General features: G+C 44.7%; 2 protein-coding genes across 2 annotated transcripts; both read right to left on the bottom strand.

Annotated features, from left to right (window-relative positions):
- Positions 1 to 2,447: 2,447 nt before the first annotated feature.
- On the bottom strand, positions 2,448 to 4,316 carry LOC147663652 (uncharacterized). The gene is made up of 2 exons (XM_086950295.1): positions 3,354 to 4,316; positions 2,448 to 2,852 (listed from the first exon to the last, which is right to left on the bottom strand). The coding sequence occupies exons 1-2, from the start codon at positions 4,314 to 4,316 to the stop codon at positions 2,448 to 2,450; spliced, it is 1,368 nt and encodes a 455-aa protein (XP_086806421.1).
- A 3,389-nt stretch (positions 4,317 to 7,705) lies between these two features.
- Positions 7,706 to 10,612, bottom strand: LOC147663651 (uncharacterized). The gene is made up of 2 exons (XM_086950296.1): positions 9,361 to 10,612; positions 7,706 to 8,619 (listed from the first exon to the last, which is right to left on the bottom strand). The coding sequence occupies exons 1-2, from the start codon at positions 10,610 to 10,612 to the stop codon at positions 7,706 to 7,708; spliced, it is 2,166 nt and encodes a 721-aa protein (XP_086806422.1).
- Between the last annotated feature and the right edge of the window lie 6,944 nt (positions 10,613 to 17,556).

The raw sequence follows: 17,556 nt of genomic DNA, 5'->3' as shown, positions 1-17,556 counted from the left end.
CGCGAAAGATAAGGCATAAAGTGGGTGTAACAAGAGGTGTGTACATAGACATGTGATGTAAACGTAACAGAATATGTCATAAAGGGGCGGAAACATGGAGGGGGCTACCTAAGGAGCCAGGACCTCTGACCTAGTGGTGCGCGCAAGCTGGCAATGACGTGTTACTAGGAGGAACTGGGGGCTATGACTTCTGCGCTAGAAGAGGAGACTAAAGTCTGGAGAGTCAGAGCGACATGTACCTAAACACTATCTAGTATCTCATGTTTAGAGAACATGTTGATAGAATCCAAAAGTTATCAGGGCAAAGGCTAACAGACTCTAAGACTGGTGCATGCATTATTCTACATGTAGTGCGAGTTGAGGAATATTAAATGACCATTAATACAGTATTTCTCTTACATGGAGACGTAAAGGCTAGACGATGACTGAAACTATTGATGTGATTCAGTAGCTTAGGAATGCAGAGAAGGAGAGCTGGACTGATAACTAGAATCATAACATACTCTTGGCAGACTGGCAGGCAGAGCCAGGCTGAGCCGGGCACTGTGAGGCAGGAAGTAAGTGAAGGGTCAGGGATACAGGTGGGGGCAGTATCGCTCCTCAGCGAGGGTTCAAGAGACAGGAGCTGAATCTGGTGTCCGGGCCCTTTTGAGGCCTAGAAACGGGGACTTTTACTGAATTAACGTGCACACTGTGAAACGTGGCAACATAACTTTACATAGGCCTAATACTCGTAGCTTTCACGAGAACTGGAAACTGGCATACTAGAGTTGGACACAACTAGAATTGCGTCTTTAATCGATCATAAGGGAATACATATGCATATTAATCATGCACATATAACATAAGATGGGGAACACGTAGGGACACAGAACATGACAAAATTCACTTTTCCACATTCCCTCCTTGTCACTACGTTTCCATCAGGAAACATCAATATTCATGATACCATCTATCATTTCATACAGTATCATTTGCTCATCTCGAATTGTCTTGGAACGGAACTTAGGACTAGGACTAAGACTAGGAATACAGGATGTAGCACAAATGCCGCAAATCGCAGGGCCAAATTGTAAACAGAGGCAGCAACTGAAAATGATCATTACTGCTATACCTAGGAATGACAATACTTTCCATCCCCAGGCAGAAATTATACTCCAGAGCCAACCGGACCATGTCCAGGTGCCTGGATTCTGGTGTAACTGATGGGCAATTTTATGAAGTCTGGTTATAGCTGAATAAACAGACGGCGCGTTATTAGGAATGAAAATGCAGCAACTAGATCCGATGACTCTACATGCTCCTCCTCTATCGGCCAGTATGACGTCAAGAACGAGACGATTTTGGAGCACGACAAATCTCATAGCAGATTGCTCTTCGGTTAAGTTACCTAGAGCAGAAGTAGTCTCATTCACTACTGCTTCAAGGGTTCTGGTTAACCTACGGATTAGCTTACTATTCTGGACAGGGCCTATAAAGAAGAAGAATCCTTTATTAAAATCTTGATACTGTTCTAGAGTAGTTTCAGTTTGATCGACAATCGGGGACTCGATCTCCCTTCTATGTCTAATGTGTACTAGATGTGTGTTTCTATGATAATCGGATGGGGCTAGGAAAACTGGTGGCAGTAGGAAGGCAATGTAACAGGTTCCATCCCAATCGAGGGGCAGACAAACATATGCGGTCTGACCACAAACAAAATATAAATGACGTGAGGCTTTAAAAATGGATTTCCCACTGTCACTATACTCGACAATAGTAGTGCAATCACTATGTCCTACATGTGCAGAACCATTCTTTCGGACACATAATTCGCCTTTGACTGGTAGTACTGAAATTGCAGGTAAATCTGGAGTAGTATCAGACTGAACATTCAGGACCATAAAATTCGAAGAATAATTACCTAGATTATAAACTTCATTTTCTAGATCTAACCCTGTTCTATGAGAAAGACCTTGCTTGTCTGGAAAACATGTACTGTTTAGAAGGGACATATCAGTTGAGGATGACGTTAACGTGGACCATGCTCCACACGAACCATTATGTGAAAATGGATAAGGAAAGAGTGGCAGAACTCCCTTCGGTGTCTGGAAAGGGGGGAGTCGACCACACACCCAACAATTAGTAGCATTGCTGGTCTGGTGTGAATAGTGTAACATACGGATGAATGTGTTATTTCTCATAGCAAGACGATAGGATAGCTCGTGAGGAGGCAGATCACTAAATGTGTGCTCTAGCGTAGTATTAGAAAACTTATTTACATGAGAAATTGGAAAGCATAAATGCAATGCATAACTTGTGCAGGTAACCATCAAACTCAAAAACATAAGAAAACATAGAATAACGATACATCTGATAGAGTTTTGACTAACTCTCTCACTATGGGGGTCTATCTCATACATGTCAGAAACCTGTCTAACCGTTTCACCCGAGGGGGACTTAGACAATTAAACTGGCTGACTTATTTTACTAGACCGGAGCTTACGTTTATACTCCTGCTGCGGAGTTTCCTCTAACAGGGGAGGCTTGGAATCAAAGTTTGTAACGGGACAGTCCTTGAGAATAGGGCAGTTTTTAAAGTTCTGGCAGTCCTTAGGAAAGGAAATGTCTGTAGAAATGTCATTAAAAGTTTTGTTTCGGAGTCCGTGAAATTTCTTGACATGAGACAGATGGACCCAACCCTTACGGCCCTCCAACTTCACGGCCGTACGGGTGGTCAGAAGGACTAGTTTCGGCTCTTTCCAGCGAGGCTCCAGCGGACTTGAACGATCAAAATTTCGGACAAGGACCAATCTTCCTGGAACGATTTCATGCGGTTTCACCTCGGTATTGTCTGGGAATGCGGCGGCAACCTGTGAACGACAAGAGTGTAGGGCAGACATCAAGGAAGCTAGGTAATCTGTCAGCATATTACTGGAAACATCTGTAATACTTCGGGGTCTAGGTGTACCCCACATATTAGGGGGGCGGCCGAATACGACCTCATACGGGGACAGACCTGATCTGGAATGTGCGACCATGCGCATATAAAACAGGGCGACTGGCAAAGCTACTAGCCAGTCTACACCTTTCTCTTTACAGACTTTGGCGATGCGGATTTTTAGGGTCTGATTATGTCTCTCTACGAGACCTGCTGCTTCAGGATGGCGTACACAATGAAACTTCCACTGGTACCCTAACAGAAGGGAAACATGCTTCATTATCTCTGATGAGAATGGCTGGCCGTTGTCTGAATACACGACCCTAGGGAGTCCATAACGGGGGAAAAATTCACGAACCAGCTGCTTGGCAGTGGTCGCGGCAGTGTAATCTGGGACTGGATATGCCTCTGTCCACCTGGACAAAGCGCATACAACTACAAGGACATACTTGAAACCTCGACATCGCTCTATCTGAATGTAATCCATTTGGAGGACTTCAAAAGGGTGGTCAGGAGGTTGGAACCCCCCTTGTTCCACCGGGACACTTTTACCTGGATTAAACTGACAACATATCATACAGGTACGGACTTTCTGCTTGGCTGCAGCTCGTAAATGCTTGTTGAACCAAATGTTCTGGATACTGTCTAACATGGCTTTCTCTCCTAAATGTGCAGGACTATGTGCGGTATTAATAATGACTTGAACCATTGAGTCGGGGAGAAACCATGTGGCTTTTCCCTTCGTCAACCATCCCTGATCTGTCTGGACCCCTCCTTGTTCGGACCATTTCTTGATTTCATCGGGAGTAGCATGTGACTGGATATCTATGACGTCTTCAGTGGGGTCCTTAACTGTCATACATGTAGTCGGATCTGGAGTGTGTGTCAGTGTCATGTTAACTGGAATGTCTGGAGTCTGAGCTGTAAGCTTGACTGTTTGGTCTGCTAGATCATTACCTTGAGAAATAATGTCAGTGACTTTCGTATGTGCTTTGGACTTCATGATAGCGATAGCTGTCGGTAAATGTATTGCATCTAACAGAGCTTGAATGAGTAGACCATGCTGAATCTTGGTTCCATGAGAAGTCATAAAACCTCTCTCTTGCCAGAGCACTCCAAAGTCGTGTACGACTCCGAATGCATAACGTGAATCTGTGTATATGTTAACTTTCAGGTTCTTGGCACGTATGCAGGCTTGGGTCAGAGCGACTAGCTCTGCTGCCTGAGCGGACAGAGTGTCAATACGGTGTGTCTCTATAACTTCAGTGTCAGTAGTCACTGCATACTCGGCTACTAGATCTCCTGTACTTGTTCTCATACATGAACCATCCACATAAAGTGTCAGGTCGGGATCTGGTAATGGAATATCTGTCAGGTCTTGTCTTGGCTTTGTCATAGTGTTAACTACTTCCACACAATCATGTGTGGCAGGATTTGAAGTAACTGACGGTAACAGTGTAGCAGGATTTAGAACGTTGCAGCGTCTGATTTCTATGTGTGGCTGGAACAGTGTCAGTTCATAACCTGTTAAACGTGCAATTGTCAAGTGCTGAGTCTGTGTTCGATTTAAAAGAACTTCCACGGAGTGTGGAACTTGTACTGTCAGGGAGTGTCCCAACACAATGGAATCACTTTGTCTGATAGCTAGTGCTGTGGCTGCAACTGACTTGAGGCACGCAGGCAGAGCCTGGGCTACTGGATCTAATGTGCTCGAAAAATAAGCACAGGGCTAGTATTGTCCTGCTTGATCTTGTGTGAGAACAGATAATGCAGTACCATCACGTTCTGTGACAAAAAGTGTAAAAGGCTTACTGTAGTTCGGTGTTGCTAGAACAGGAGCTTGGCATAAGGCTTTCTTTAATTCATTAAAAGCAAGTGTATGTTCAGATGTCCAAGGGAGGACAGTCGATACGGCTGCCTCCTGTGTCGTTAACTGTATCAGTGGCTTGGCTAGAAATGCATACTGAGGAATCCATTGTCGGCAATAAGAAGTGAGACCGATAAAGGCTCGTACCTCTTTCTGGGTCTTGGGCTGAGGAAGACTCGCTATTAACTGGATACGGTCAGGTGTCAACTGCCTACCCATCTTGGACAGTAAGTGGCCTAAGTAGATCACTTGCTGGACACAGAATTGAAGCTTCGAAGGGGACACCTTGTGCCCCATCTCGGCTAGGAAATACAGGACTGTAAGTGATGCTCGCTCGCAGTCACGTTCAGAACGGGCTGTAATCAGTAGATCATCGACATACTGGAGCAGGGCAGTGTCAGTTTTAAGTGCTTGACTGTAAATGCTAGGACTTTCTGTGAAACCTTGAGGAGCTCGTGTAAATTTATAGCTCCTTCCATTTAAACAGAATCCGAAAAGGAACTGGCTGTCTGGATGAATGGGGACACTGAAAAATGCATTCTTGAGGTCTATGACTGTGAAAAACGTGGCCTCAGAATCAATGGCTGTCAATAGGGATGAAATATCTGGGACCACTGGGTACTGGGGAATGATACATTTATTAAGCTCTCGAAGGTCAATCACTAATCGATATACTGGAGGTGCATTTGGATCAGTACATTTCATGACTGGAATGATAGGGGAATTACATACATTGGAGTCAGTTTCTACAACCACTCCTTGAGCAATGAGCTCGTCAATAATTTTGGATAAGGCTGCTACAGCCTCAGGTGGCAATCTGTACTGTCTGATTCGTGGTAACACTACACCTGGCTTAAGAGTCACACGATGGGGTGTGATTTGCATAAAACCAACATCAGTTGGACCTTGTGCCCATAGATGCTGCGGGACATTCAATAATCTTGGATCAAAATCACGTAATACATAGTGACCCTTAAAGTCACGTAAAAACAAACGTATTCCTTCTGGGGAGCAACAAATAACTGCACCTAATTCTTTCAATGTCTTAATATCTAACAAATTTTCTGGACATGACTTCGTAAGTAACAGATTCAGAAAAGGGGGTGGTGATGAACAGAGTGTCTGAATTAAGCAGACCACTCTTACCCAGTCCAAAGATCAGGGCTTGATCCATCACCGTTATTTATCTCACTGCCCCATCCCAGCTCAGAACCTGGCTACATGCAAATTAGTCTGTCCCTGGCCAAGTGCATCATGGGAACAGGGCAGACCAAACTACCAAGCCAATTCTTCACCAGAAAGGAGACAAGCTACCGGGGACCGGTTTCTGGCATTTCAGCCTCTTCGGCCCGGCTTGCTTGAATCCTGATGGAGCAGTGAGAAAGGGACTCATGTCTGAGTATACCCTGCCACACCTGTAGTGGCCAAAAACGATTCAGAAAAGGGGGTGGTGATGAACAGAGTGTCTGAATTAAGCAGACCACTCTTACCCAGTCCAAAGATCAGGGCTTGATCCATCACCGTTATTTATCTCACTGCCCCATCCCAGCTCAGAACCTGGCTACATGCAAATTAGTCTGTCCCTGGCCCAGTGCATCATGGGAACAGGGCAGACCAAACTACCAAGCCAATTCTTCACCAGAAAGGAGACAAGCTACCGGGGACCGGTTTCTGGCATTTCAGCCTTTTCGGCCCGGCTTGCTTGAATCCTGATGGAGCAGTGAGAAAGGGAATCATGTCTGAGTATACCCTGCCACACCTGTAGTGGCCAAAAACGATTCAGAAAAGGGGGTGGTGATGAACAGAGTGTCTGAATTAAGCAGACCACTCTTACCCAGTCCAAAGATCAGGGCTTGATCCATCACCGTTATTTATCTCACTGCCCCATCCCAGCTCAGAACCTGGCTACATGCAAATTAGTCTGTCCCTGGCCCAGTGCATCATGGGAACAGGGCAGACCAAACTACCAAGCCAATTCTTCACCAGAAAGGAGACAAGCTACCGGGGACCGGTTTCTGGCATTTCAGCCTCTTCGGCCCGGCTTGCTTGAATCCTGATGGAGCAGTGAGAAAGGGACTCATGTCTGAGTATACCCTGCCACACCTGTAGTGGCCAAAAACGATTCAGAAAAGGGGGTGGTGATGAACAGAGTGTCTGAATTAAGCAGACCACTCTTACCCAGTCCAAAGATCAGGGCTTGATCCATCACCGTTATTTATCTCACTGCCCCATCCCAGCTCAGAACCTGGCTACATCAAATTAGTCTGTCCCTGGCCCAGTGCATCATGGGAACAGGGCAGACCAAACTACCAAGCCAATTCTTCACCAGAAAGGAGACAAGCTACCGGGGACCGGTTTCTGGCATTTCAGCCTCTTCGGCCCGGCTTGCTTGAATCCTGATGGAGCAGTGAGAAAGGGACTCATGTCTGAGTATACCCTGCCACACCTGTAGTGGCCAAAAACGATTCAGAAAAGGGGGTGGTGATGAACTATTTTGCATACAGCCAGGTTCTGAAACTGGGATGGTGCAATGAGCTAAAAACGGTGTTGGATCTAGCCCTGATCTCTTGACTGGGTGAGAGTACTCTGCTTAATTCAGAGACTCTGTCCATCACCACCCCTTGTTGTAAATAATTCGTAAGTAACAGGTCAGTAGTTCGGGACAATGGACCTACTTCTAAAGTAACTGGTTTAGAAATCTCGTTAACAATAGGCTTTCCTGAAAATCCAAGGGAAACATTTCTTGAGCCTGAGAGCGGAGCCCCTGGAACCTCGTCATGACTGATAGTAGTCCTACTTGCCCCTGTATCAATCAGAAACTTTCTGTCTTTCCCTAATACTTGACTGTGAACATAGGGACCCTCTTGATCTACAGGTATCTCGATGAGAGGCAAGCCTACCTCCCTCTCTAGGCTGTTTCATGAATACTGCTGGTACTCTGGATACTCGGACTGTGCATACTGGTACATCTGCTGTGTAACATGCTGTGTTGCAGCTATAGGCTGCGGTACTGTAACTGTCTGTGGTAACTGAGAAGTCTGTGAAACTTGTTCTTGTCTAGGCGGACGTGGTCTTTCTTTAGTCTTACCGGTAGCTATGTTGTGTTTCAGAACTGCACTCTCGTTTATAAAATGACCTGGCTGTTTACAGTAATTGCAGGTCCCTTTAACGGGAACTGCAGGATGACTGGCTTGATTCGTACCCCTCTTCTGACTGTCTTGAGGAACAGATTGTGCAACTAATACTTTCATTTTCGTGTCTTTCATACGTTTCCTTTCATGATCTTGCTCTTCTCTGATTCTATTCTGGTGGTACTGAAGCATCTGAAGCATTTGGGACGGAGTATTAGCTTGCCAGGTACTTTCGACTTTCAAAACTCGGTTTTTAACTTGTGGACTTGAATTCTCGACTAGTTTAGTAACAAAAAGATGAGGGTATGACTCGCTACTCGTCTTGAGGCCACTGTTGATGCTAAAACATTTCTCAAACCTAGAATACAAATCACTAGTATCTTCGTCTGGTTTCTGTTTACAGGCTGAGATTGCATCCCAGTCTTCCTTTTTCGTGGCTAGTAATCTTGGCAAAACTTGTATTAACAGTTCAGGCAATTCTTTACATTTATCTCCTAGACCGGTACCTGGTACACGTGTATTTTCTTCAGCTTCTAAAGCTGCCCAATCTATCTTTTTCTCTCCCACCTCCCATTCTTTTTCCTTGAGTTTTTCATATGTGCCCGCAGGCAACAGAACCTTTAACATTTTAATTATATCTGGATACGTGTATTCTCCCATACGGAGCATGTCTTTTAATTCACGGTGGAACCCTGCTGGATCTTTGTCATGACAGGGAATTAATTTCTTCATCTCTAAGAGTTCCATCTTTGTAATCGGGGTGTAAACAAATACTCGTTGCATTTCACCAGCTGGTATCCTAACTGGGTGTACTTCTCGTAACGGATGCTGTCTATCTATGTAAAACGGTTTACTTTCTGGGGGTGAGACGTGAACAAAATGCGGATTCAGGAACGTTCGGTATTTGTGGCGCTGTTCTAGAATGATACTAATTAAATCGGTACCTAGACCTTTCCATCTATACTGGAGTAACTCGTTCAGGACATCATGTAACGGACCTGGATCAGAATGCTGACCCTCATACAGTGTAATGAGGTGCTGGATCATATACATACCCACCAGTCGCTGCTCGGCTGGGGGCAGTTTCAGAAACATTTGTGCCACTATCTCGTCTGGAAAAGTGGTAGAATCAGTAGCCCATCGGACTGCTGATCAGGCTAGTTCTTGTTCATGCATAGTACTAAGTTCACTATAACCGATTCGTGATTTCAGAATGTGATCGGTAGCTTGAAATACTTGCTCTAGAGAACCTTGTTCTGGTGCTGGAAGAGGAACAGTTTTCTTGTAATCTAGACGTGAATGTCGGTCGGAAAGTCTAGTTCTACCTACATACGCTATTCTGGTGGGATTCTCGTCGTCTACCTCTTCGGTAGGAGATTCGTCTTCTTTCTCGCTTACTTGTGCTGCTTTGCGTTTGTTGTGTAACTTTATTATTTCCTTACCTATTTTCTTGTACATACTCTCTATACAACTGAGTGTCCTGTGTCTTCCCTCGGCTATATTATCACTCCACCTTGTCAGGACTTTCATTTCGGTCTGATCTTTAGTCGGATAATCTTGTTCCCTTATTAAACAATTAATTAGAAACTTTAATAGCATGAGCTGGGTCTCAGCTTTCCTTAGAGAAATAACTTCGCCAACACTTTCTGGGTCTGTTCCTGTACGAATGAAACAATATATTCTGTCTAGATCTTCTTTCATATTCGGTAGGGTGTCCAAATACTCGGTCACCCGTCTTACACGCAATGAATATATAACCATACTATCATCACCTGGGACTGGATCATAACGGCATTCGGTAAGAGCTCGCCTGATATCTGCAATGGACTGATATTTGGGCGTGCGCTGTAACGCACGTTCATGTAACTCGGCTAATATTACACGTTTGTGTGGCGGCGGGGTTCCAGGAGGACCTCCTCCCGCGGCCCCTAAACTGGAATCGTCGACTGATACTCTTCGTGTTGGCAGAGTGACCAGTGTAGCGGGTACTTGTAATGTAGGCTGGACCGGGGGTACCGTAACGGGTGCTGTAACAGGTGCCCCGGTGGCTGGAGGAGCAAGAATTACATTATTTACAGGAGCTGGTGGAACAGGATTTGCATATTCTGGGACTGTGTCGTCCAAGTAGGACGAGAGAAAAATATCAGCTGCGGTCGGTTTGTGACGTAGCTTGGTCGGAACTAATGGTGGCGGAAAATTACTGGATGCCTCCGGGGTTGCTTTTGGCAAGCCCTCGGCAAGAAGAGGGTACATACCCTTAATAAGGGCATTCCTCTGTCTGTCTGACTGTTCCGTTTTAACTCGTTCACCTATTTCGATTAATTCCCTTTCTTGGGCTCTTTCCGAGGATTCTCTACTTAATTCTGACTTTCTGATTTCTTTTTCGGTTCTTTTATGAGATTCTTTGCGCCATAACTCGATGGCATCTTTCTGGGACTGTCTGGCTTTCTTTTTCCATAATACTTCTTCTAATCGCATGATGCACTCGGCATCCCATGTGCCTGATACAGGCCATCTATATTTCTCTTCTAGATCTTTAGTATACTCGACCCATAAGTCTAGATATAATATGGCACTTATGCCATGCTTCTGATACATAAAATGACCTGGACTGTCCCTAGGCGGGACAGGAACTGCTTCTTCTAACAGACCTTTTCTAGTTTTTAACTGACGTAACTTGGAGAACAGAAGCATGGCTGAACTAGAGTCTAGACACAATACAATACACAATGAACACGATGATTACTGGACAACAACACATTCATACCACGACATTGAAAACACATGGAATAACATTTAAAAATAACAGTTCGGACAGAAACATTACCTGGAATACTTGAGAACAGAAACACATGAATTTCTCGAGAACAGAACTTACTAGAATTACTAGATGCACTGCTGAAACAGTACGAAACATACCGGTCTCATAAAGAGACACGTCAGGACCCGCATCCACCTAAGTGGACACTTCGTGTTGGATTTGCGTACCCAAACCCACGGACCAGAGACAAATTAATTGACCCTGTCTAGATACTACCCCAGCAACGGTACTCACCGGGCAGCAAGAACGGAAGGCCTCGGACTGGACTGGACTGCTACGACGACGGACGGACGAACTTCGGACTACAGTTACGGGTAGGCCTCCGGATACCTCGGACCTTGGACTCTCGGCTTGGGCTCTGGTCGGGACTCGCCGCGTTCCTCCACCGCCTCGTCTGGATGCTGGACCGCAACCTCCGTCTCCTCCGTGGGCCTGAGGGATACTTGAAGCAGAAATATCTGCACGTGCACGGTATGGTTCCGTCACGGCTGCAGAGGTTCAGGGGGCTGGCGTGGCTTCTCCGGCGCGTGAGGAAAGGGCAAGTCCCTATTCGGGCGCCATTATGTGGTAAATAAATAATTAAATACCGGATCTATTTTTTAGGATATACAATAACAGATAGCTCAATAAATAAGAGTCAAGATTCGAGGTAGCTGGAGTTTGCAGGTTTTAATACAGGCATAAAGGACAGCAACAGGACAACCTGCACGGGAATAGGATGGTGGGGCCTGGCAGGGGGGCCCCGACAGCTGTCGGGCAGGATCTGGAATGAGCGCGCTAACTTTAATAACAGTGCACAAGTATATATAGTTAAAACAATTGCATTGCAGTACATACAGTAGGCGTAGCAGTGGGCGGGGTTTGTAGCAGTCGCGAAAGATAAGGCATAAAGTGGGTGTAACAAGAGGTGTGTACATAGACATGTGATGTAAACGTAACAGAATATGTCATAAAGGGGCGGAAACATGGAGGGGGCTACCTAAGGAGCCGGGACCTCTGACCTAGTGGTGCGCGCAAGCTGGCAATGACGTGTTACTAGGAGGAACTGGGGGCTATGACTTCTGCGCTAGAAGAGGAGACTAAAGTCTGGAGAGTCAGAGCGACATGTACCTAAACATTATCTAGTATCTCATGTTTAGAGAACATGTTGATAGAATCCAAAAGTTATCAGGGCAAAGGCTAACAGACTCTAAGACTGGTGCATGCATTATTCTACATGTAGTGCGAGTTGAGGAATATTAAATGACCATTAATACAGTATTTCTCTTACATGGAGACGTAAAGGCTAGACGATGACTGAAACTATTGATGTGATTCAGTAGCTTAGGAATGCAGAGAAGGAGAGCTGGACTGATAACTAGAATCATAACATACTCTTGGCAGACTGGCAGGCAGAGCCAGGCTGAGCCGGGCACTGTGAGGCAGGAAGTAAGTGAAGGGTTAGGGATACAGGTGGGGGCTGTATCGCTCCTCAGCGAGGGTTCAGGAGACAGGAGCTGAATCTGGTGTCCGGGCCCTTTTGAGGCCTAGAAACGGGGACTTTTACTGAATTAACGTGCACACTGTGAAACTTGGCAACATAACTTTACATAGGCCTAATACTCGTAGCTTTCACGAGAACTGGAAACTGGCATACTAGAGTTGGACACAACTAGAATTGCGTCTTTAATCGATCATAAGGGAATACATATGCATATTAATCATGCACATATAACATAAGATGGGGAACACGTAGGGACACAGAACATGGCAAAATTCACTTTTCCACACATGTATGAGAACAAGTACAGGAGAACTAGTAGCCGCGTATGCAGTGACTACTGAAACCGAAGTTATATAGACACACCGTATTGACACCCTGTCCGCTCAAGCAGCAGAGCTAGTCGCTCTGACCCAAGCCTGCATACGTGCCAAGAATCTGAAAGTTAATATTTACACAGATTCACGTTATGCATTCGGAGTCGTACACGACTTTGGAGTGCTCTGGCAAGAAAGAGGTTTTATGACTTCTCATGGAACCAAGATTCAGCATGGTCTCCTCATTCAAGCTCTGTTAGATGCAATACATTTACCGACAGCTATCGCTATCATGAAGTGCAAAGCACACACGAAAGTCACTGACATTATCTCCCAAGGTAACGATCTAGCAGATCGAACAGCCAAGCTTACAGCCCAGACTCCAGACATTCCAGTTAACACGACACAGACATCCACTCCAGATCCGACTACATGTATGACAGTTAAGGACCCCACTCAAGATGTCATAGATATCCAGTTACATGCTACTCCCGATGAAATCAAGAAATGGTCCGAACAAGGAGGGGTCCAGACAGATCAGGGATGGTTGACGAAGGGAAAAGCCACATGGTTTCTCCCCGACTCAATGGTTCAAGTCATTATTAATACCGCACATAGTCCTGCACATTTAGGAGAAAAAGCCATGTTAGACAGTATCCAGAACATTTGGTTCAACAAGCATTTATGAGCTGCAGCCAAGCAGAAAGTCCGTACCTGTATGATATGTTGCCAGTTCAATCCAGGTAAAAGTGTCCCGGTGGAACAAGGGGGATTCCAACCTCCTGACCACCCTTTTGAGGTCCTCCAAATGGATTATATTCAGATGGAGCGATGTCGAGGTTTCAAGTATGTCCTCGTAGTTGTATGCGCTTTGTCCAGGTGGACAGAGGCATATCCAGTCCCAGATTACACTGCCGTGACCACTGCCAAGCAGTTGGTTCGTGAATTTTTTCCTCGCTATGGACTCCCTAGGGTCGTGTATTCAGACAACGGCCAGCCATTCTCATCAGAATTAATGAAGCATGTGTCCCTTCTGTTAGGGTACCAGTGGAAGTTCCATTGTGTACGCCATCCTGAAGCAGCCGGTCTCGTAGAGAGACATAAACAGACTCTGAAAATCCGCATTGCCAAAGTTTGTAAAGAGAAAGGTGTAGACTGGCTAGTAGCTCTGCCAGTCGCTTTATTTTATATGCGCATGGTCGCACATTCCAGATCAGGCCTGTCCCCTTATGAGGTCGTATTCGGCCGCCCCCCGAACATGTGGGGTACACCTAGACCCCGAAGTATTACAGATGTTTCCAGTAATATGCTGACAGATTACCTAGCTTCCTTGATGTCTGCCCTACACTCTTGTCGTTCACAGGTTGCCGCCGCATTTCCAGACAATACCGAGGTGAAACCGCATGAAATCATTCCAGGAAATCTTGTCCTTGTAAGGAACTTTGATCGTTAAAGTCCACTGGAGCCTCGTTGGAAGCAGCCAAAACTTGTCCTCTTGACCACCCGCACGGCCGTGAAGTTGGAAGACCGCAAGGGGTGGGTTCACCTGTCCCACGTCAAGAAATTCCACGGATGTCGCATAAAAACATTGGACTGTTCCATTTCTAAGGACGGCCTAAAAAGTGACTATGAATCCAAGCCTCCCCTGTTAGAGGAAACTCCGCAGCAGGAGTATAAACGTAAGCTCCGGTCTAGTAAAATAAGTCAGCCAGTTTAATTGTCTAAGTCCCTCTCGGGTGAAACGGTTAGACAGGTTTCTGACATGTATGAGATAGACCCCCATAGTGAGAGAGTTAGTCAAAACTCTATCAGATGTATCGTTATTCTATGTTTTCTTATGTTTTTGAGTTTGATGGTTACCTGCACAAGTTATGCATTACATTTATGTTTTTCAATTTCTCATGTAAATAAGTTTTCTAATGCTACAGTAGAGCACACATTTAGTGATCTGCCTCCTCACGAGCTATCCTATCGTCTCGCTATGCGTAATAACACGTTTATTAGAATGTTACACTATTCACACCAGACCAGCAATGCCACTAATTGTTGGGTGTGTGGTCGACTCCCCCCTTTCCAGACACCGAAGGGAGTTCTGCCACTCTTTCCTTATCCGTTTTCGCATAATGGTTTGTGTGGAGCGTGGTCCACGTTAACGTCATCCTCAATTGATATGTCCCTTCTGAATAGTACATGTTTTCCAGACAAGCAAGGTCTTACCCATAGAATAGGGTTAGATCTAGAAAATGAAGTTTATAATTTAGGTAATTATTCTTCGAATTTTATGGTCCTGAATGTTCAGTCTGATACTACTCCAGATTTACCTGCTATTTCAGTACTACCAGTCAAAGGCGAATTATGTGTCCGAAAGAATGGTTCCGCACATTTAGGACATAGTGATTGTACTACTATTGTCAAGTATAGTGACAGTGGGAAATCTATTTTCAAAGCCTCACGTCATTCTTATTTTGTTTGTGGTCAGACCGCATATGTTCGTCTGCCCCTCGATTGGGATGGAACCTGTTACATTGCCTTCCTACTGCCACCAGTTTTCCTAGCCCCATCTGATTATCATAGAAACACACATCTAGTACACATTAGACATAGAAGGGAGATCGAGTCCCCAATTGTCGATCAAACTGAAACTGCTCTAGAACAGTATACAGACTTCAATAAAGGATTCTTCTTTTTTATAGGACCTGTCCAGAATAGTAAGTTAATCCGTAGGTTAACCAGAACCCTTGAAGCAGTAGTGAATGAGACTACTTCTGCTCTAGGTAACTTAACCGAAGAGCAATCTGCTATGAGATTTGTCGTGCTCCAAAATCGTCTCGTTCTTGACGTCATACTGGCCGATAGAGGAGGAGCATGTAGAGTAATCGGATCTAGTTGCTGCATTTTCATTCCTAATAACGCGCCGTCTGTTTATTCAGCTATAACCAGACTTCATAAAATTGCCCATCAGTTACACCAGAATCCAGGCACCTGGACATGGTCCGGTTGGCTCTGGAGTATAATTTCTGCCTGGGGATGGAAAGTATTGTCATTCCTAGGTATAGCAGTAATGATCATTTTCAGTTGCTGCCTCTGTTTACAATGTGGCCCTGCGATTTGCGGCATTTGTGCTACATCCTGTATTCCAAGTCCAAGTCCTAAGTCCCGTTCCACGCCAATTCGAGACGAGCAAATGATACTGTATGAAATGATAGATGGTATCATGAATATTGATGTTTCCTGATGGAAACGTAGTGACAAGGAGGGAATGTGGAAAAGTAAATTTTGCCATGTTCTGTGTCCCTACGTGTTCCCCATCCTATGTTATATGTGCATGATTAATATGCATATGTATTCCCTTATGATCGATTAAAGACGCAATTACAGTTGTGTCCAACTCTAGTATGCCAGTTTCCAGTTCTCGTGAAAGCTACGAGTATTAGGCCTATGTAAACTTCTGTTGCCACGTTTCACAGTGTGCACGTTAATTCAGAATAAAGTCCCCGTTTCTAGGCCTCAAAAGGGCCCGGACACCAGATTCAGCTCCTGTCTCCTGAATCCTCTCCGAGGAGCGATACAGCCCCCACCTGCATCCCTGACCCTTCACTTACTTCCTGCCTCACAGTGCCTGGCTCTGCCTCCCAGTCTGCCAAGAGTATGTTATGATTCTAGTTATCAGTCCAGCTCTCCTTCTCTGCATTCCTAAGCTACTGAATCGCATCAATAGTTTCCGTCATGGTCTAGCCTTTATGTCTCCATGTAGGAGAAATATTGTATTAACGTTCATTTAATATTCCTCAACACGCACTACATGTAGAATAATGCATTCACCAGTCTTAGAGTCTGTTAGCCTTTGCCCTGATAACTTTTGGATTCTATCAACATGTTCTCTAAACATCAGATACTAGATAGTGTTTAGGTACATGTCGCTCTGACTCCGCAGACTTTAGTCTCCTCTTCTAGCGCAGAAGTCATAGCCCCCAGTTCTCCCTAGTAACACGTCATTGCCAGCTTGCGCGCACCACTAGGTCAGAGGTCCCGGCTCCTTAGGTAGCCCCCTCCATGTTTCCGCCCCATTTATGACATATTCTGTTACGTTTACATCACATGTCTATGTATACGCCCTGTACACGCCTCTTGTTACACCTACTTTATGCCTTATCTTTCGCGACTGCTACGAACTCCGCCCACTGCTACGCCTACTGTACTGAATGCCATGTAATTTGTTTTAGTATATATATGTTATGCACTGTTATTAAAGTTAGCGCGCTCATTCCAGATCCTGCCCCGGCAGCTGCCGGGCCCTGTCATCCTTTCCCTGTGCAGGTTGTCCTGTTCCTGTCCTTTATGCCTGATTAAAACCTGCAAACTCCAGCTACCTCGAATCTTGACTCTTATTTATTGAGCTATCTGTTATTTGTATATCTAGTCAAAAATAGAACAGGTATTTAATTATTTATTTACCACATAAGGAAGGGCACAGCGTGCCCCTACGTCTTTTATTATTTCAATTTCAAAATCTTTATTCGGTTTCCATAAATTGTTAAAAACCATGAAAGTTCATGTAAAAATACTGTCCATGCTTACAATTTGTTTCATTATTAAAAGTAGGAATCATCTAGTTACCAATTCATAATGCATTCTTACATATTTGATGGTACAAAAAATATTCAGTTAAGTTAAAAGACTATTATAACATTAGTTAATTCAAATGGGGGCGATGATTGACACAGAATTTCAAAAAGTTGGCAATCGTTTTAGCATAAGTTTCATTATCTAGATACTGTAACTCTAATTAGGCTAAGCGACAGCCACGTACCCCAATCAATCTCAATAATGGTACAATCCATCGCTTGCGTGGGGTGATATAAAATTTGCAAAAAAACAATATGTGGATTGAGGATTGTGAGGAAATTTCGTCACACGGACAAGCAGATAAATTCATGGACCAGTCATTTTGTTGTGGAAAAGAGATCAGCCTATGGAAGATGTTAAATCTGAAACGAGTCTGAAGGAATTTCTCATACGA

Source organism: Lissotriton vulgaris, unplaced genomic scaffold, assembly GCF_964263255.1.
Source record: "Lissotriton vulgaris unplaced genomic scaffold, aLisVul1.2 SCAFFOLD_964, whole genome shotgun sequence".
NCBI lineage: Eukaryota > Metazoa > Chordata > Amphibia > Caudata > Salamandridae > Lissotriton > Lissotriton vulgaris.
This window is presented reverse-complemented; position numbering and strand designations above follow the sequence as displayed.